General features: G+C 40.8%; 1 protein-coding gene across 3 annotated transcripts in view; it reads right to left on the bottom strand.

The window, feature by feature from the left end:
- Hdac8 (histone deacetylase 8) overlaps positions 1-22,441 on the bottom strand; it is a 239,923-nt gene that overhangs the window by 199,999 nt on the left and 17,483 nt on the right. Inside the window, exon 5 of one of the 3 annotated variants that reach the window (XM_085838080.1) lies at positions 11,569-13,623. The exons of the other annotated variants lie outside the window; for them this stretch is intronic. Coding sequence (XP_085694206.1) covers positions 13,620-13,623 — 4 coding nt within the window. The 3' untranslated portion in view covers positions 11,569-13,619. Of the gene's footprint in view, positions 1-11,568; positions 13,624-22,441 lie in introns of those variants that run through there. 3 annotated transcript variants of the gene reach the window in all.

The raw sequence follows: 22,441 nt of genomic DNA, 5'->3' as shown, positions 1-22,441 counted from the left end.
TCTAGGTGTGTCCTAAATTCAATCAAAAGGATCCTTAGGTGGAAGGCAGAGGGTGATTCAGCATAGAACACAAGCAGAGTGAGAGAACTCAGCAAAGAGGCTAGCTACACTGTTGCCATTGGTAATAGAGAGAGACTGCAAAGGAGACCAGACTCTCTAGGACCAGACTTTCCCCTATAACCCAAGGATGAATGTGGCTCAGCCTGTACCTTTTCAGATACCGCCATCTAACTCCGTTGAGAATAAACTTCTGTGGTTTTAAGACAGTAATCTGGTGGTAATTTGTTATAGTAGCAATAGGAAACTAATATTCAAGAAACACTTTTGAGTATGTGGTTTTTTTTTTTTTAAGTTCCATAAAAAGAGATAAAGGCACAGAAATTCCCTGCTGTGTAGAAAAAGCCTAAAAGCATTGAAAATGCTCCAAGGAACCCTGGCTCATTTCCCCCTTGGTTCACTTTCTCTGACTAGGCCACCTTGGGGGGTGGCAGTGCCATTTACCGCTTGTCCACTGAGTGCTGAAAGCTGTTAAATCTCCTGTTGCCACACTGGAACTCTACATAGGGGGCACATCCAGGGCTGTCAATTGCTAAAGTTCACTTCTATGTATCTTGTGGTGCAAGAGAGAGAGCTTCCTTCCCACAGAAATCTGACAGCAACTAGAAGCTGCTTTAAAGTGCAGTCCTTTACTACATACTACTGTGTGTGTGTGTGTGTTTATATAGTTACAGCATATATGGGAGTCTTAGCCCTAATCTCTTCAGATCCTTCATGGCAGCAAAATTATGTCTCTGGGTTTTTCAGGATACTAGGCATCCCCAAAGAAGTTCAGTAAATCTTTGCTCAAAAATCAAACAGCTGGGTTGGGGTAGGCAAGGAATATTTTCTTGTTGTCCTCTTCTAGACCACAGAGAGCTAGTTGAACCTGTCTGTCTGTCTGTCTGTCTGTCTAGCCAGCTCTAGCTATAACTGACAGGGACAGTACCATGGATCATGCTTATATTTGATATAGTCAATGAATACAGGCTGCTGAGAATACGTACTTTCTATCTTCTACCTTCAATGACCAGAGACTATGGAAAAAACAAACAAACCAAAAAAAAAAAAAAAACCCAAACACCTAAGAAATGCTATAGTAAAAACTATATACTAAAGATTACATGCATGCATGTGTGTCTATGTATGTATACACATATAAACAAACATACACTGAAACAGTGTTAAAGGCTTAGGATGTAGTGCATGGTAGCGCACTTGCCTAGAATGTTGCTCCGTCCTCAGCACTGCCGAGAAGAAAGTAAAGACAATTAATTGTGCCTACAGAGTAGGAAGAACATCAAGAGCACCATGAAGGAGACAGTTAAACTGTGCCTGGGTATTCTAGAAAAGTGTGGGAAAGCTGAGTTGTACAGAGAAGAATCAACAAGGGCAGGGAGGGGCAGGTGGCAAGGTGGAGAGGAAGAGGGCTGAATGCAGGAGTGTCTGGACTTAGATGCTGTGTGCAAAGGATAACCGATATACCTAAGTTATAATGCATGTGAAGCACACCTCCATACCGAAAATGTGCAATGCAAGCAGGATATGTTAATTATGGAATTATTACACAACGTCTATACTGTTTAGAGAACTAAACAAACAAACAAACAAACAAAACAATGATCAAAATTAGTTTGGAGGGCATGGTGGGAATTATATTTTAAATAAATTAAAAGAAAGAAGAATCAGTTTTACAGCCTGGTGTGATGGAACACCAGCAATCCTAGCACACAGGAGCCTAAGGCAGCAAGAGTATTGCAAGTTTGAGGCCAATCTGAGCCACATACTAAGACCCTATGACGACAAGGATGATGACAATGACAAGGACGACAAGCAAAATTAGTTTTACTAAAGAAAAAAAATGTGAATTTGGGGGCTAGAGAGATGACGCTGTGGTTAAGAGCACCTGTTGCTCATGCAGAGGACCTGGGTTCTAACCCAGCACCTACACAATGGCTCACAACCACCTCTAACTACAGTTCTATGCATACTGAACACATGCGTAGATGTAGACAGAATACTCACATACATATAATAAATATAAAGGAAGAAAAACGTGAATTTCAGGAATTCTAGAGCCAACTCTCTGTTTTTCTATTCTTTTCTTCCATTGATTAGGTAAAAAAAAAAAAAAAAAAAGGTGCTGATTTTTCAGGAAATAAACCATTATCATTCCTGGCCACTAAAATACATAGTGGGCCTACCACGAGCAGTTAGTTCTGATCCTTCCTTTTAGAAAACAGCTTTCCTGCTTCTCCACATCCAGTCTTAGAGGAGTCTTACACTGAGGAGCACTCCGCCCCTCACCAGTCACTACATCCTCTTTCTTCCGGTACCAAACCCTGCCCAGGGTGCCAGGACAGAAGTACATCTTGTGGCTAGTTCATTCAAATGGAGCATGTAATTTGGGGGTCTTTCTGACTTGCTTCTTCTTAGTGTTCTCTACCTTCCTGCCTCAGCCTCCCGAGCACCAGGATTCTTGGAGTGTACCAACACCCTAGCTTAGGTTTCCTTAACTCTCAGGCTGCTCTTACTACTGTGCCGTGTAGTCCCCCCTCAACTTCCTTCCCAGGACTGCTGTGGGTATTCTGCACCCCCTGAATTCTCACATGAATTTTAAGATCATGCCAATTTTGGGGGAGGAAAACAAGGATTCACTGATGAATTCGATCAAACAGATAAGGGAAAGATAACAGCAGTTACCTTTAATGTTTTCCAGAAGGGAAAGGAAACAAAGGAAACACACCCCAGCTCATCTTCTGAGGTCAGTATTATTATCCTGATGACATAAAGACATCCATAAGAAAACCACAGACTGACATCCCTTATAAACATAGAACTTCTCTATAACAGCGGACACAATTCAACAAGAATAGATGATTATATACCATAACCAAGTGGGACTTATCTCAGGAAAGTGTTTAGTTTAACATCTATAAATCAACACAATATACCATTTCACTAGCACCAAGGATTAAAACCAAGTGATCATTTCACTCGACCCAGAAAAGGCATTTGACAAAATCCAGTACCTTCTCAAGATACAAATACCCATTAGGAGTACGAGACATCCTTAGCCAGATAGAGGGAAGCTACAAAACTCACATCTAGCATTGCACTTACATGACAGGAGACTGTAGAGTTTCTTCACAAAATAGGAACAGACCAAAGATGCGCAAACACGTGCCACTTCTACTCAGGAATGCCCTGGTGGATCTAGCCAGGATAATGAGGCAAACAAAAGAAAAGCAGGGCTAACAAGGTGGTTCGGCAGCCACAGACATGTGCTGGTGCTGCCAGGCCTAGTGTCTGAGGTCAATCCTTGGATCCCACTAGTTAGAGAGAGAAGCCGGACTCCCTCAGGTTGTCCTCTATCCACAAATAAAATAAAGGAAATGTAAAACATTAGAAACTGAAAACTCAAATTAGTATCTATAGTAGCAAGAGTTAAATCAGAAAATCCTATTTATAATCGTACAAACAGAATAAAATATATGGGAATTGAAAAGGGGGGAAGGATATAATATGTAATGTATAAATGTTGAAACTATAGTGTAAATAAATGGGGGAAGTTTGAATTCTTGAATGCACATTTTCATAAGGCCTGTTTTTGTAGTTAGGGATGGTGCTTCCAGAACTTGGTGTATGTTGATTATGAGAAGATAAAGAAAATAGCTGATGCTTTTCTGATGTGGAAGATGCCCTTTAGAAATGTATTCACTTCATACATTTTGGGTGTTTAACTGCAACTCTCAAGAAGCTTGGCAAGGCCTTTTTATACTTGTCTACCATTTTTTATGGAATTGTGGCCGTTGAACCTTCTGTAAATTTCCATGGTTGCTGTCAGGTCAGGATCAAGCCACTTTCCTAGCTGCAACCGTGGCATTGAAGAGCTCCCGCACCCAAGCATGTAGCTGTTACTGCCCAAGGCTGTCCTTAATAAGGTGCACTCATATTTTCAAACAAGGTACATTTTTTTTTCCATTTACTTCCAGTAGCAGCTGATCAAACCTCTTAAGCTGTTCTGGGAATATGGTATTGGTACATCTATTGTTGCTTCATTAAATGATGCCATTTGTGCCATTATGGGTAATTTCTGTTTGAGAGCAGAGATGGTTACAAGGAGATCAGCAGCAGGGGGAGAACTCAACTGATTGGTCAGGGGTGAGCTGCACTAGAGAGGGAAGTAAGTCGGCTTTCTCAGAAATTAGCAATGGCCAATTTTCAGTTATTTTCTCTTAAACAATCCTTTGCCCATCTAATTCTAATATGCAGTACCTTGCTCTCCTCTCTAGACAGCACTCTCAGTCCTGTTTTAAATGTTTTATCCTACCTGCAAAACTACAAAGCTCATATGGTACCACACAAAACACAGAAAACAAAATTCACTGAAATCCCCTTTAGTTTGTGTGGATGTATAGACAAGTTAGTATAAAACATCTGCATTTTACAAGTAGCAATACCAAGGTATGCTTTGTGATAGATGTGTTCCTGAAGAATCATGTGATAACTGATGACATCAATCAAATCTTAAATTCATTGGGAATGTTAATTTGAGGTACTCAGTAGGGGGATCCAGTCAGAGTGAAGGGTCCCTCTATAAACTGAATGCTTTTGGCCATAATTTTATATTTATCACTTGGCAAGTAACATGTCAGTTTTTTTTCTAATTTCCAGTCTTTTTTAAATTTTGAAATACACCTGTATTTGATTTTTAAGACAAACTGACCATTGGAACACACTTACTTGCGTTTCCTAGTTTTCTGGGTATAAGGATTTAGAGAAGGGGATTCAGTGTTGTATGTATTGATAATTTTCTTATTAATTTTCATACAATATTCTTTCCCTCCCCCAACTCCTCGCAGATCGTGCCCATCTCCTACCCATACAGCTTCATGCTCTTACCTGGTGAATGAGTATATTAGCCTTCTCTCTTAAAGCACCTATGCCATCTATGCCAGATAAGCCTTGCCCTCTTACTGATTTTGTTTTGTACAGATACTGATTACTGCTTCGTGCATAATAAATATTTTCCTATTTTCCGCAAGGTAAGGCATGTAACAGCCATAAAACAAAACAAAACAAAACAAAAATAAAAAACCTGAAAATCAAAATAACCAACTCAGTAAGACAAAAATATACCAGAACATGCGCGCACACACACACACACACACACACACACACACAAACCCAGAGTCCATTTTGGGTTGGCCAACTATTCCTGGGTCTGCTCTGGAGTGTGGGTGATGTGCCTAATGACACTCCATTGGAGAAAACTGGTGTACAGCTCCCAGAAGACGTCGATTGCATATAGCTTCTTGGCGAGTGGTGGGATATTGTGGTCACTTTCCCTTTACAGTGCTGGCACTTTATCTAGTTTAAACTGTGCAGGTCTTTTGTGTGCTGTCACCCCTTTAATCCCAGCACTCAGGAGGCAGAGGCAGGCGGATTTCTGAGTTTGAGGCCAGCCTTGTCTACAAAGTGAGTTCCAGGACAGCCAGGGCTACATAGTGAGAGCCTGTCTCACCCTCACCACACTGCCCCCCTCTGCCCTCCAAGGATCTAGGAAAGGAAAAATAAGTGAATGCATCACACACACACACACACACACACACACACACACACACACACACACACACACACTGGTTCACATATTACACACACACACACTGGTTATTACACACACACACATACACACACTGGTTAACATATTACACACACACACACACACACACACTGGTTATTACACACACACACACACATATACTGGTTATTACACACACACACACACACACACACACACACACACACTGGTTAACATATTACACACACACACACACACACACACACACACACACACACACACACACATTCATCCCACTATTTCCGTGTCTAATGTCCAAACCTTCCTATGCTATTTTCTATGGGCTCTTTCCTATCCGTCTTCACGACTCCTGCAGCCCCATTCACGTGGCTGTCAAATGCACAGCACTTGCGAGAACTGACTCAATGGCTTTTACAGATCAACTTTTAGTATTTACAACTGATTGTTTCCTCTCCCAAAGGCGAAGGAAAAACCAGATCTCCTTCTTTTACTTTATTTCACATTTCTGTTCAGCAAGTGTTAGAGATGTATATGTTCTATAAACGTAAGATAGAAACTGGGATAAGAACCAAGAACCCAAGTCTCTTTGCTTTAGTTTCTTTTCTACCACAAAATTGCTAGTCTAACCTACTGCCTTCATAGCACAATATATCTAAAATGCATTTATAAAAGTAAAAAGTATTACCTATTCTAATTATACACTTCATATTTTTCTTTCAATGAGACTCAAATTCTGATTTAATATAGCTAAATAAATCAGTTCTATGCACACCTGCTTCTCTCCACACAAAATATGCATGTACACAAAACACAGGCACCTGATTATGGGAAATCAGAAATTAGGCCCACATAATGGATTTTCTTTTAACCACCCACTCGACATTTATAGTCCACTTTCAGGGCTCCATGCCTAGAATTGGCAGCTCTAGGAACAGTGAGATCGGTTTGTCTACAGTTGTTCCCAACCTTTTTTGGCTCTGGTACACCTACACTTGCTTCCAAAAATATACCCCACAGTCTGGTGCTCAATGGAATGAAAATCTTCCCTGAGCTAATAGAATATAAAACAGAGGAGGGAACAGACATAGCTCTGTATTTCCGGGTACTCGTACAACAACACAGTGAGGCAAAGCAGCGGAAAGGACATGACTGGTGCAGCACCGGGAGAAAAGGGGCTTCCAGCTGTTCCCTCGACACACTGCTTTAGGAGAGACTTACATGTATCGATCTCCAGCCACCAGATTGGTCTTCTCTGAGACAGAGGATATGGTTTTGAAGAGATGGCTAGCTCAAAAAAAGAAAAATGGTGTGGCCAGTAGTACCATTTGAGCATATGAAAACTAATGGGTTTATACAAGGTCAAAAAATCACGCTTTGGGCCCTACTTGCAATGTATTGTAACTGCCTGAGTTAACTAGCTATAGATAATGCCTAGAAGAAAACTGATTTTTAATCAGAAACAAAAATGCAATGGAGGGCATAACACAGATAAATCGTTCAGTCTCAGTGAGCCACCTTCAATATTGAGCCTATTCCAAGTTGTGCCCAATAAGAGGCAAAGGATCCTTTATTTCCCTGAGCACTCAGAATTGTCCATAATTTATACCATTGCTCTCAATAATTTTATTTCTTGGGAGTTGAATCTCAACAATTTATGTCATAATTCATGTAATTAACATGCATTTCTTAGAATGTTTTTACTAAATTTTGATATTGCTTATCGTAAAATGTCTTTGCTTTTGAGGGCAAACAGAAATCTTTGAAGTTAAATGATGTTACCTTCTTTATGAATATAAATATATCTTGTAGAAAATTTACTGCAGGGGAGTCCTGGTCAGGATATTAATAATAAGGATTTAGCAACCTCCATGATACTGCTTACATCAGTGCAGCTTCAACCTTCCTAATGCTACAACCCTTTAATACAGTTCCTCATGTTGTGGTGGTGACCCCAGCCATAACATTAGTGAGAACCGCTGGCTTACATGAAACCATCATCATCTCTTACAAAAAGGATGCTGGAGAGAGCCCTGTGCTGCCCCACAGCATTCCTTCATGTAGTATTCTGCTCTAACCTGTCTATAATACATCCTATATTACCACAAGATAAAATTTGGCTTTGTGGGGAGCCGGAGAGATGGCTCAGAGTTTAAGAGCACTGACTGCTTTTCCAGAAGACTCAGGTTCAATTTTGAGTGGCTCACAATAGTCTGTACCTCTAGTCCTGGAAGCGGGTAGGAGATGATCTCACGCCCTCTTCTGGTCTCTGCAGGTACTGCATGAACGTGTTGCATAGATACATGCAGGCATTAGAAACCTGAATTTTGTAAAATAAATTCATATTTTTATTATTGTCATGCCATTAGGGTATATCAGACAAGACCAGTTTTAAACTGCTCTCAATTTATGCCTTACTTAGATTTTCCCCTAGTTTCTAGAACAATTTAAAGAGCCATATCCCTTAATTCTTAAAAGGCACAGAAAATAAAGGTTTGTGGAATTTTAACAAAGGACAGGAAGTAAATGTAGCTTGCTGGTATCCCAAGTAAGTCAGTAGTATCAACTGTGTATGAATTGTGTGCATAATTAGATTAAAATTTGAGGACATGGGGGGGTGACTTTTACTTGGTGATAATGACCAAAATATCGAAATCTGGAAAGCCAGGCTGCAGAGCAAGTACATGCTGGAAAGCTGGGGCCAGTGCTTCTCTGGGTGCCACCATCTGCTCCTTCCACCAGAGTTCTGGGTTCTTCTTCCAGTTAAACAGAAATTGAGAATGAGAATTCTTACTATTTCAGACATTAGAAAAAGGAGAAAAGAAATCAGTCAGGTACAGATAGGGACTTTGAATCTGTATGTACAATCCCCACTTGACTTTCCTGAGACAAGGTGATGACAGCATGAGCTGGCTGACTGTGGAGAACAGAAAGGCTTTCTCCAAGAGATCACGAATGGAAGGCTAGTCCCCCCCCTCTTTAGCAAAGAGCAGCTCCAGGAACTATTTGGAATTAATGTTAAAATAGATGCCGGAGGAAAAATTAAACTAAAGCCAAAGAGGTGCTAAGAACCAAAAAAGAAGACTTGGCTGTCATCCGGCTCCTTTGAAAAGATTCCATGAAACAGATTAGAAAATAGATAAAATGACCTAAAATAATACCATATTGAATAATATGAGCAGTACTCTTGAAAACTGAAAATCATGAAAAACAAGGAAAGTTTTAGAAGCTTCAAAAGCCAAGAGGAGCCTGGGCAGACATCATGAGTAAATGTATGGCAGCCTGGTTGGGATCCTAGTACTGAAAGAAAAGGAACCCAAAGGAAACCTTAGCTGCTGTTTGAATGCAGAGGAAACTGTGTGGGGTATAGGAACGAGGTGCCCATGTTTAAATACCTTCACATTTTTTCCAGTAAGTAAAGTTTATTAGAAAATCCTATTTCTAGGTTATTTGAAATTATTCTATTAATGAAAAAAATCCCTAAACTGAGGGTCCAACTCAGAGGCCTAGATTAAGGGCAGTAAAAGACTTTAACCATGACATGACAACAGGTCAAGGAGTCCACATTCCTCAGGAAGCCAGCACAGATAGCTCCGAATCCAGACCTAAGATCCCTTCAGAGAATGTCAGCAGGGTCAATGATTACGAAGACAATAAAGCCGCCGGCTAAACTTTGCTCATCCCAAACAACTTGCGAGCCCTAAAGCACATTGTAGACAGTAATGCAATCTCTGTGTGCAGAAGCAGAGCTAATCATTTCCATGGTATCAAACAAGCTCAGGAAATAGGACCTTTATCAGCTGTCACTGGCCCAGGAAGTGGAGTGTTGGAGGAGGAGGAGGAAAAGTACACAGGCCAGCCCAAGCAGCACCCCCACCCCACCCCCCCGACTTATCCTGTAGTCTGACACTAGCCTTTACAAGAGTAAAGCAACAGACTCCATGACTCTTGCTCTTCTTGCCTAATGATTCTTTAAGAACAAAGTACCATGAATATAATATTTATTAGTAGTTTATAAACTCTGAAGGGTGATTTCTCAAGGGAAATCAGCGGACCACAGTTACCTAGTAAAACAGATGTCAAGGTGACAATATGTTGATTCTAAACATTCATCCTTCCATTCAAATCACAAATATTTATTAAAGACACACGAAAGAAGTCAGTTCAGGAGAACACTCTGAACTGATGGAAGAGTTTAGATGACAATTGGACCAATAACTAGAAAAGCGAATGAAGGTAAGAGAATTTCATTAAGAGAACATTCTTGCTTAACCTTGCGCTCCCTCTAGTGGTCTCTTGGTTAAAATGCAAGGCTTATGTAACAGCTCAGTCAGTTAATGTTTGATAAGCTCAACTACACTGCAAAGGCTTATCTAAGTTTGGGAATCACACTAATCTCTTTTCCCTCTCTCCTCCTCTCCCCACCCCAGCCTCTCTCTTCCCTCCGCTCCCCACTATCTCTATGTTCTGATAATTTCATTCAGTCTGTTAAGAGATTATCATTGATTCAGCCAACACATATCGGAGCATACCTTGATAAGGTATTAGCTAATCTTTGCAGTTTAATTTATTTTCTATTTTCTAAACATTGACAATCAATAATTCGATCGGTAATGCCATAAGAACATACCCCAAAGACTAAAATCAGTATTTCTTACTTTTATTTTTCTGCCGTCTCTTCAACATTCACACTCATTTGTCCCTATCAACATTTTTATTGAATATTTGCTATATGCTAGGTATAGTTCTAGGCAGTGAAGCAACAGGTATAAACAGGGAGGCCCCACTGAGAATGTGGTATGCAAAGACCCAAAGGGACTGAGGTGGCTTTTGGCGGGGGCAAGGAAGAAATAGGAATGGCAAAGGCCTAGGGGTGAACACAAGGAGTCAGTGAAGGAAGAGAGTAATAGTTTACCAAGGGAGGGGTACAGGAGTAGTTGGTAGGGACGAGCAGACCAGAGCATGGACTGTTTTGTTTTACTCTACGTGAAATGCGGAGGCAGCCAGCCAATGAAGCATGACAAGCCAAGGAGTGACAGGATCTAATTTATGTTGTGACAGGGTCACTGTGCCTGTTCTGCACAAAACAGATCAAAGGGACAAGGCTAGAAGCAAGAACACTGTCTGGGCAGCTGCTGTAATACAGTAAGAGAAATGTTAGTAGCTTCCACGGGAAGGAAGAATAAAGACAGACTTTAGACATCTGAAGACAGAATTACTGTCCTTTTTTTTTTTTTTAAGTATCTAAGCATCGAATGTGACTCATGAGCAGAAGGAGTCAAGAATGACCCAAACATGTTTAGCTTCATAGGTCTCAAGGATGGACTATTTTATATATATACTGAGTTTAGGATATCAACCTGACAACCAACAATCAACTCACATTGACCATTCTGTCATGAATCTGAGTCAGGAATCCTCATAGTCCACATTTCTCTTAGCATTCTTGTCTCCCATGTTCCTACCAGAACAGCTCATTCAACTCTACATCCATTATTCAGTGGCTCTTCTAAGACCAGAGCACCAAACTTATCCATATTCCAGCCACAAAACAATTCCAAAGGCCCAAGAATCAAGCAGTCAGATTTACCCCAGCAACGGGGTCCATGTCCTGGTACCAAGCTTAGGTTCTTTTCCTGATGCTGTCATAAAATACTCTGACAAAAGCAACTGTAATGGAAAAGGGCTTTATTTTAGCTTAGAATTCCAGATTACAGTTCAGCATGGTGGGAAAGAAAGCCAAAGCATCAGGAGCTTGAAGCAGCTAGTCACATTACATCCAGCCAGAATAGGAATGAATGCATGCTGCCTTCCTTCCTGTTCTCTAGTCATATAGTCCAAGAGCCTCTGGGAATAGTTCTGTTCACAATTAAGATGGGTTTTCCTACATCTATTAATGTAATCAAGATATAACCCCCCCCCCCATACACAGGCATGCTAGAGGCACATCTCCCAGACAATTCTAGTTCCTGTCAAGTTGACTTAATGTTAAAGTGTTAATCGTTACAGTACCTGTATATTTTTATGTGTAAGCATGTGTGTGGGTGATGTGCACGGAGGCGCAAGGTTGACATCTGATAGCCTCCTCATTGTTCTCCAGGTTATTCACTGAGGCGGGGTTTCTTTTTTTTTTTTTTTTTTTTGAGGCGGGGTTTCTTACTGAACCCAGAGCACACTGGATACAGGATATCAACCCTGCTCTGGGGATTCCAGCTCTACCTTCTGAGCACCAGAATTACGGGCAGGCCACCACACCTACTTAGCATTCACATGGATTCTGAGGATCTGAACCTTTGTCTCGTGGCTTGGCAGCAAGTGCTTTATTCACTAAGCCATCACCTTAGCCTTGATGTACTTTTTGATTGCTGTTTCCAGTCTCGGCCGAAAACAACATTTCTTCCTACTTAGACAAGGAACTGGGTATTTTTGAAGTTCCCCTTCGTTTTTACTCTCAGCAGTCAAGTAATCACCCAGGGTCATTTATTTATTCATTGAGACAGGCTCTTACTACATACCCCAGGCTGGTGTCACATTTACAGCAATCTTCCTGCCTCTATCCCCAGGTACTGTGATGTTAGGCATGTTCCAACATGCCTGGCTGGTTCACTGAGTTCTACTGGCAATGCCTGCAAGACTGCTCTCTAGCACTATCCTTTTCACATCTGCTGTTGCTATCTTTGTTCGTGCTTTCATGACCCCTTCTCTGGCCACTGAGCAGAACAGTATGATCTTTCTGCCTTCATCAGTGGGAATGGACATTGTAGTCCAGCAGCTCCAGGGTCAGGAGGTGGGGGCAGAGGAAGAGACAGGGCCTAAGTCTTGGTATTTGGGTCTTAAAGTGAATACCACTCCCACCTTGAGAGTGCACTAATGTTGAATGGGGTAAGCATATGTATAATAGTATTACTGGAACAGTGTCCCCAACACTCCACCAAACTATTTCTTGGTCAACAACTCTGCCAGTGAATCAGGCAGTAGACCAGCTGTGAATCTGTTAGAAATCTGGCTCTCTTCAATGGTACAACCAATCTCTCATTGTACTATTGAAATAAACAAATAAATGAGTATGACAAATAAAATAACTGCTCTCTATTTCAGATTTTAGTTGCTGGAGCTTACTACAGAGTCCAATGAACTACACCATGGACGAGTGAGGGGTAAGGGGTGATCCCAGAGGAAGAAGGGCATGAGTTGTTCTGACGTAGGAGGGCAGTAGGTAGATGGCTGAATGTCATTTCAAGTATTTCTGGCAAAAGACCTGCAAGTTTGGGCCTGGAGGAATGGGTCTCTGCTGAAAGGCAATCAGGCTGGCAACACACAGCTGAAAAACCCAGTTAGCAGAACTCACACACAACTTAGCAGCACACATTGTTTGGTGTTTCATATGTACTGGCTGCTGCTATTCTTTATATGCTATGGATATTATCCCTTCTGATACAGCTGCTTTGTGAGAAAGGTGCTATTATCATCACCATTTATATGTGGGGAAACTGGGGAAAGAAAGTCTAAATGGTTCAAGGTCAATACAGGAGGTGGCACAGTAGCTGCAGAGTCCTTATTTTTAAGCCTCATGTTGGTGAAGACCAAGTGAATGTGCCCTTGACAGTTACACACACACACACACACACACACACACACACACACACACACACACATACACACACACACACACACAGATTCTAGGAACTTCCCCTGGGTTGTTGATGCTTGCAGCAGGCATGGAAACCATACACTAGAGAAGAGTTCTGGGATGAGCTGTGAGGGATGGCTTCTGGAGTCTGACTGTCATGTTAGGTGTACCTGCCAGCTCACAGCTGTGGGGAGGGCCTGAGGTGAAGGAGGCAACAGCACCTAGGATGGACATGCAAACAGTAAGGGGGGGTCACCAGCAGTTTAAGGGAGTTGGAGATGGAGAGAGAAGCTTCATTGAAGTTGATTCTGACAGCATCCCAAAGGCCTAGAGGTCTTGGTCGGCTTGGTCTCAACTGGAAGAATCATAGAGACACAGAAGAGGTTAGGCCCAGATGCAAGGCACACATAAAAGACCCTCAGGGCCCAGAGTTCTCAAACAGTGTTGAGCTTCAAAAGAAATGAGAGAAACTGGTTCCAAATGAATATGTTTATGCCACAGCCCTAAAATGTCTGATTTAGGAATCTTCACTTTAGGAATAATGAGCAGATGGCTTGCTGGTAGTCCATCAGATCATATGCAAAGTGTGATTGGCTGTGTGGGCCTGTTAAAGAGGAGCCATTGGGCATAGGCAAGCCCCAGGTCTAATGGAATGATGCATCTAGGAACATAAACCTTTGGGCTGTATCATGCACGTTAGATGTGAAACATTGTGTGCTACATCTGCCTGCTGTCTATGCTGTTGCTGAAGGTAAATGATTACAATATTGGGCTGGAACCATTTCAATTGCCCCCTGATATTCTATAGTCTCCATGTCTGCTCTTGCTGTTCCAGGATGGAATGGTCTGAGCTCTTACCAAGCTGTCTCTTTCCCTTTAAAGGAAGCACCTATCTAGCTAGCTTCCAAGTAGTCTTGATCACTAAGAACTCTAGTTATCACTTGGGGCAGTAAACCTTTGTTGAGACCAGCTTCCTAAAGAACTGATACAAGGGCAGGGATCAAAGTACCCAGATCCTTCTGGGACAGGATAGCACCCCTACCCTGCAAGTTGATGATATCAGTCAAGATTGTAGGCTATCTTGGCTACTTTTCAATTACTGTGACAAAACATGATTACTAACTAAGGTAACTTATAAACTAAAGCATTTAATTTGGGGCTCACAGCTCTAGAGGGTTAGTCGATCGATGACCATCATGGCAGGGAGCATGGCAGTAAGCAGGCATGGTGCTGGAACAGTAGCTGAGAACTTACACAAGCAAGAGGTGGAGAGCCTAGGAGTAGCATGGGCTTTTGAAACCTCACAGCCTGCACCTAAAGACACTGCTCTTCCAACAAGGCCACACCTCCTACCCACTCCTAGTTACATCAACTGAGGATCAGATGTATGAGCCTATGGGGGTCATTATCATCTAAAGCATGACACAGGCCAAAGTAGAAATAAATGAGGGCCTTAAGTTACTGGAAGGTCTGTTTTTGTATGTGCTTTAGAGGACTAAATCCTCTAAGTTCAGAGGATAGATACTAGGGTGGTAAAGACACAGAGGTATCACAGAGCTGCTGATGTTTTTACTTGCTCAGGAAACTTCATTTCACAAAGGTTAACAACTAGCTCATGCAATCTTTGAACAACTAGTTCATGTGCATGCGCGCGAGCGCACGCACGCACACACACACACACACACACACACACACACACACACACAATGTAGTTCAGAGATATTCTTTTCATTCCTGAGGACCAGGCCTGGAAAAAGTACTACTGTAATCACTGCATTAGCACTTAGCCCAGAGAACCTAGCATCACATTAGGAGAATTTATAAAACCACTGCGTAGAGAATTACACTCATTCAAAGAGGTGGCCAACATCTCATTTGCTGGACAAAGGTGTGTGTGTTGGGGGGTTAATCTCTATTCATTACCTTTTATCTTTCTTGATCTAGATAAGGTCTGTGAAGGCCACAAGCTTATGAATTGATTAGGCAGTTCTAGATCAATGGAAAGGATTTTCTGGGCAGTGATTACACATTATATTGATGGAAAGACTCCACTTTTTCTTTTCAGAAAGCAGCTCAAGGCCAAAGTGAAGAGAGGAGCTGATGAAACCTGCTCCAAGATACCATCCAGAACTTTAGTTTTAGAGAGGGCCTTGGTGTGAAGCTCAGAGAACTCATTTGCTGGTAATTCCTCATTATCGAGGCTGCTATTGTTAATTACAGGATGGCTCATAGTATATTGGTAGGTAGTATCTTTATTTGCTTCAAAGATATGAGTCAGATTCTAGTAGAACACGAGGTTGGTTGAAAAGGGAATTCTTTGTAATATTAGGCATGGAGTAGGAGGGTAGAGAGTTGTTGGTAGCTAAACCCTAAAGTAAAACTCTGACATGGGCAGTATAATAATCTAATAATCAGTAATATAGTATATACACAAAGAGGAATGTAAGAATACCAGGCCTGCTTTCAGCTGCACAAACAGTTACACCTACTTGACTGAGGGCTGAGAGGTTGCCTATGATGCTCTGAGTAGAATCTAGTGTGCATATGATAAATGACTTTTATCACTTATATGCTAGGATATTTGATATATTCTTTAATGCAATTGTGACATTAATCCTTATAATCCTATGAAGTAGGTAATATGATTACCTGCAATTTAGAAACGAGAACATGGAGGCACAACTCAGCTCAGTCTGGCTGAGCATTCTTAGGTGCTGTGGTCGGAATAGATGGAACTTGGGTTCACCATGGTACAGTGTCTTCCCCAGTTCTGTAAGGACTACAAGAACATACCTCATCTACTGGAGGGCAGAGTATGGAGAGTACCATAGGAACAAAGCATGCCTTGGCTGGTTGTTCTGGTGGCCAGCTTGAGAGTTTTGTTATGGAGAAGCTGGCCCCTTACCGGCTGAATAAATATCCACAGGACCGTCTGGCTGCTCGCTGACTTCTATGGTAATGTGCTTGTTCTGCAGGTGCCAGCCTGGGGAAGGACTGAGTAACACGGGACAAGGACGTGCCATCCATGGATGAAATAAGGTGTCCGACTTTGGTGGGGAGATGACGTGGCTGACTTGGCATCCAGATCTCCTTTTCATGCAGTTATCTACACGTTGGTAAGGCTAGTGCTCAGGAGGGGCAGGTGGAGGAGGATGGTTGGCTGCTATGGTAAAAAGTTCTGCTGTGTACAGCTCTTCAGGGAATTGGAACTATAGTACAGTCACCTTTATTCGCTCCATCTGGTGCATAAAATGATGAAGCTACGGGGACGCCCCACTCTTGCAGTTTGAACTTAACTGGATAGTAACGATGAGCCAGAAGTCTCACTCTACACACGCCCACAGAGCTTGCCAAGCTTCCAGCTCTATCATTCACTGCCCCCAAGTGGAAGGCTCAGGAAACCACATCATCTAACACAACCAGCTAGACAAATGACCTCTTTTTCCAAGAAAGGAGGCAAAGATGCTCATTGTGGCCAGGTGGAAGCCTGCAGTGTCATGCAGTCAGAGGGTGGAAGTACCATACAGCTGAGTTTTAAGTACAACACATGAGGGTTTTTAAGTGCACTGTCAGATCAGGATGAAGGAAGGCATTGCAAGCAGAAGTGCAGAACCAAACAGAGACAGGCACACCAGAGATCCTTTTAATAACTCTTCAGTGTCTTAGGCGGGGGTTCTTAGCCTAAGTGACAGTTCTTAGCCTGGGATCCAGAACAGGTTTTAGGAAACTTTCTCAAACTGTGTAAAACATTTTCTGTTTGTATACATTTTCTAAGGACAAAGAAACGGTTTTCATTGAATTTTCTGAGACATTCATGGACAAAGACAGTTAAGAACCACTGGAAAAAAATAGCCAAGCTTGACAGAGTCCAGGCTATTTAGTTTGGCATATAAAGAGCATCCCAATTCTCCTCTCTGGTCACTCGTCTATAGGAGTCCATGCTTGCAAATTTAATAACAGGCTTGGCCGTTCCCACAACTCTTCCATCTCTGCTGTGCACACACTGTTCCTGCAAGAATCTAGGAGTAACACACATCTGCTATGTGGTAGAGCCTGGATTCACATCTAGGTCTTATTTCAGAGTTTACGGTCATTCTGTTCTACAGTGGCATGATATTTTGCATTATGACTTAGTAGTCAAAAGTGTACCCAACCTCTACCCAAAACAAGGTTCATGTAATTCTCATATATACATATGTATATATATATATATATATATATATATACACACACACACACACACATATATATATATAATAGATACAATGTTGTGTGTGTATGTATGTGTGTATATGTATGTGTGTGTGTGTGTATATATATATATATATAAAATTGTTGCAGTCCACTAAGTTGTTAAAATGCTCCATTAATGAGTTGCTACCACCAGTATCAAAAATGCTGCACTAGTCTTTTGCTAATACAGGGAGTTCTCATTACCAAAGAGTAGTAGTAGGAAGGTTTTGGGGTTTCCTAGGATTTCAAAAGCTATGGATGTGTCTGATGGTGAACTGACCACTATCAGTCTCAACTCAAGCAACCCTCTGAATTATGTCCTAACACCCAGTCTATCCATCCATTCATTTTTGAGTCTCCTAGATCATCAGATACATCACCTAGCCACTCAACACTAATTTATCACAAAGTTACTAGTCATGTATAAAACGCAGGATGTCATGAAGTGAACACACAAAATTAAAAAAAACATCAATATGGTAAGCTAATTCACAATTGAAAAGGAAGAAAATAAGCAAGTACCATGATTTTTAAGTGTAGTTCAGAAGAGACTATTATGAATACTGAGTTGATTAAAGAGAAGCTCATGGGAAAATAGGTACTTCTTGAATACCCTGGCTAAAATCAGCAATTAATAACCATGGTGCAAGAATCTCAGGAATTCAACATACCAAAATACACCGATCCCTGTCATGTCCTTTGTTGGGGGAACTACTATATAGTTTTACTCAGGACTTAATTTTATGAAACAAGACAAAACAAATACACGATTTTCCTCATTCCTACTGGCATCCTAATGATCCACCTAATAATAAGACTCTGCTCATTCAGCATGCACTCTACAATCCCCCGACCTTTAAAAGATTTCTTATCTCATGTGTGTGGGTGTTTTGAGGTATGTGTTTAAAGCCAGTGGAGGTCAGAAGAGGACATCATATTCCCTGTAACTAGAATTATGGGCAGTTTTGGGCCATCATGTGGGTGGTGCTGGGAACTGAACCTGGGTCCTCTACAAGAACAGCAAGTACTCTTAATTGTTAAGCCATCTCTCCAGCCCTACCTCCTCCTTTTTAAAGATACAGTCTCAATATGTAGCTTAGGCTGATCTCAAACTTGCAATCCTCTTGCCACTGCCTCTAAAATTCTGGATTATAGGAAGGTACTGCCATGTCATGTTTTAGTACTTCTTTAAATGGATTTATTAAGTGAATATTTGTCCAATCTCACTACCCTTGAATAATTAGAACCTCTTATATGCATGTTACCTACACATATGACATACAGCAAGAGCTTCATGTCTGTAAACCGAATGATTTCAATAGTATCTAATTTGATCAGCATACAGAAGAACTACTGAAATTCTTTAATAAGTCCTCACCCCACCAGGGGAAATGTCCTATTCTTTATTTAGTATGAATCACAGAACTTTGTAATGTTGTCCTGATCTGTCTTCACTATTAAGAGCTCTCCAGATGCAGCACACTTTTCTGCTGCTATAGTGCCATCAATCCTTTTGCTGGGCAATTCTATCCTTCCCAAGCGAGAAAGCATATACTACCTTGTACATGATTACAGGCATACACACACACTCACACTCACTATACCACTCCATCATTGCCTCTCATTTATAGAAATAACTTAAGTACATCAGAGAAAATAGAGGAAACAGAAAAAAAAGATATGTGTATATGTACACAATTTTAAGTGGCTTAAAAACTTGTATGTTATGTGAGTTTTAAATTTTATCTCATGCATAAGCATACAAAATATATGCCCATACCACATGTGCAAAGCCACCAATTTTTGCTGTATTTTAAGATTTTTTTCAATTGTACAAAAATCTTGCACGAGTAAAATCTAAGTGAATGAGTGTATGTTAGAGCTATCTACCCTTAAACAAAACTCCAATGTTCTATGAAGTACATTTTTCCTAGGAATGCAATCACCCCAGCCACCAATTTTTTGCTTTTTTTGAGACAGGATCTCACTATGTAACCCTGGCTGTCCTGGAACTTATTCTGTAGACCAGGCTGGCCTCGAACTCACAGAGATCCACCTCCCCTGTGGGATTTAAGGCTTGCACTACCACACCTGGCTCTGACCACCATTTTTAATAGTTCTATACCATCCCAGAGAGAGAGGATACTATCTAACCATTCTTCTACTGTTCAGTGTTTAGCTATTGCTCCTGTTGCCTTTGGGGGTATTATAAATAGCTGAGAAAGTACCATCAAGCGTCATCGTCATACATGCACTTACTGTTTTGGGTTGGGTTTTGTTTTTTGGTTTTTTTTTTTTTTGATTAGTTTCCTTAGAATAGATTATCAAGAGTCATCTCAAATTTGACAGGAAGGAAAAATATAAATATTTCATTTTCTCTATGTGATGTTAATATTTTTACCATTTGTTGTGCATTTGTGTCATTTTGTCTATTTCTGAAAAGATCCATGTTAGACTAATTAGAATCAAGAGTTTAATTCCTGGCTATATCTACCCTATTTTTTGCTTCTTTTTATTTTGCTAAATTTCAGCTATAACAGCAGTGATCATCTTACCATAAAACCTTTGTAAACAAGAGGAAAGGTCTTTTTTTTTTTTTTTTTTTTTTAAATCATGAGCTAGGTATGGTGGCACATGCCTACAGTGTGCAGCACTTGAAAAGCAGAAGCAAGCAGCGAGTCCCACGCCAGCCAGGGCCACAAAGTGAAATGATGTCTCAAAATCAAAGAAACCCCTGTGTAACTCTGCCGCTGTCAGATGACCGACCAGTGGACTGATTCCCAGTTTTCCTCACGTGCGTTATGAAGTAATCGCAATGTGCATATTATTTTAAATATCGCTTTTAAAATATATTTTATTCAGGGCTGGAGAAATAGCTCAGCAGTTAAGAACACTGGCTGCTCTTCCAGAAGACTTAGGCTCAATTCCCAGCACCTACATGGCAGCTCACAAGTCTGTAACTCCAGTTCCAGAGGATCTGACACCCTCACACAGACATGCATGCAGTTAAATCACCAATGTACATAAAATAAAAATAAATAAATTATTTAGAAGTATATTTTATTCTTGAAATGACCTATAATTTTCATAAAGCATAAGGGCTTGAGATATATGTATCTTGGTGGTACAGTGTGTAGGAAGCAATGCCTTGGGTCCAGTCCTTAGAAAAGAATACAGAGAAACAAAGCACACATATTTCATGGACTACACTCACCATTGCTTTATTCCCTGACTGCCAGATTTTGATTTTGATTTTTTTTTTACATTCTTTCAGATATAGGCTTAAAAGGGTTTTGCGCATTAGATTTGTCTGTCTGGAGTCCTGGGAACAGAAGGCAAGGTTTTGCACCTGCACAATCTACTACCAAGCTGCTTGTTTGTTTGGCTATTTTTATCAAGACAAGGTTTCTCTGTGTAGACCAGGCTAGCCTTGAATTCAAGATATCCATCTGCCTCTAGGATTAAAGGCATGTACCACCACCACCTGACCATACTAAGTTGTTTTAATTTGCATTTTGATTAGTAATGAACATTTTCTCATATCTTTTTAAAAAATATATTTATTTATTATATATGAGTACACTGTAGCTGTCTTCAGACACCCCAGAAGAGGGTATCAGATCCTATTACAGATGGTTATGAGCCATCATGTGGTTGCTGGGATTTGAACTCAGGACCTTCAGAAGAGCAGTCAGTGCTCTTAACCACTGAGCCATCTCTCCAGCCTCCTTCTCCCATCTTTTAATTGCACTTATATTCTCCTATACATTTTCTATTCATGTTCATTTGCCATAGTTCTTTTTATACATTATAACACACGTGGCCTCAAATAATACAGGTCTATTACAATTTGTCATATTTATGTTATGTGGGCTTTGCCAGTCTGTGTTTATCCTTTATTCTTAGTGGCCTAAAACCTTGTATGTTATGTTAGTTTTAAATTTTTTTAGTGTTAGGTTTCTTTTTCCTTGAGACTATTTCCTACTACTTCCTAAATGTAGAAATCTATTCCTTGTTAGAAGTTTGATAAATCTAGTCATCCACCCCAGTTTTAGAACTTGCTTTTTTAAAAAAAATATTTAAGTCTTCTCTCCAACTGCCACCTGTTTTAGTTTATTACAGGAGATGAAAATATAAATACTACAAGCTGTCACAACATGTTTTAATGAACAGCCCTTTCTACTCCTACCATGCATCCTTTTTTAAAAATTGCTTTCTCCAGTGCAAATTAAATCTAAGAAATTATTGCTCCAGGCACGGTGTGTTCACTTGTAATCTTAGCACTCAGGAGGCTGAGGCAGGAGGATCACAAGCTTTAAAGCAGCTTTGGCTATACAGTGTGATCCCATCTTAAAAGTATCATCAAAAAAAGTGTTTGTCTCATACCAGCAATATAAGTAGGCATTGAGCCCCATTAAAACTCCTGTCCTACATGGAGTCTTAAGTAATAAATGAATAGTGTGTTTAACATTCTTCAGTCTTCCACGTATGATTAAGCATTAATCATGAGCATAAGAACAAAGTAGAAAGACCATATCTTAGACAACTTTGATTGCTCTCTGCTTTCATTTATTGAGGCAGGGCCTCTTAAACCTAGAGCTCACCAATTCTGGTTAGTCTAAGTTATCCAGTTTGCACTGAGAATCGCGCGTGTCTCTGCCTCTTTAGTGCTGGCATTACTGGAAGCCACCTTATCTGACCAGCTTCTCCCTGGGTTCTGTGGATCTGAACTGTGATTCTCATGCACAGCAAGCTCTTTACCTGCTGAGCCATCTGTCTGGTCCCCTTTTCCATCTTTCATTCCCCATCTGAGACCTCCAAATTGCTTCTCAGCCATGTGTTTCTACCTGTCCAGGCTTTATTCAAACTAGAACACAATCTCTCTTAAAGTTCTCAAAACCTTCCTTTCCTGCAAACCATGGGTAAACTATATCCATGTA

The sequence above is a fragment of the Mus caroli genome, unplaced genomic scaffold, assembly GCF_978045245.1.
Source record: "Mus caroli unplaced genomic scaffold, Mus_caroli_1 scaffold_5, whole genome shotgun sequence".
Classification (NCBI taxonomy): Eukaryota; Metazoa; Chordata; class Mammalia; order Rodentia; family Muridae; genus Mus; species Mus caroli.
This window is presented reverse-complemented; position numbering and strand designations above follow the sequence as displayed.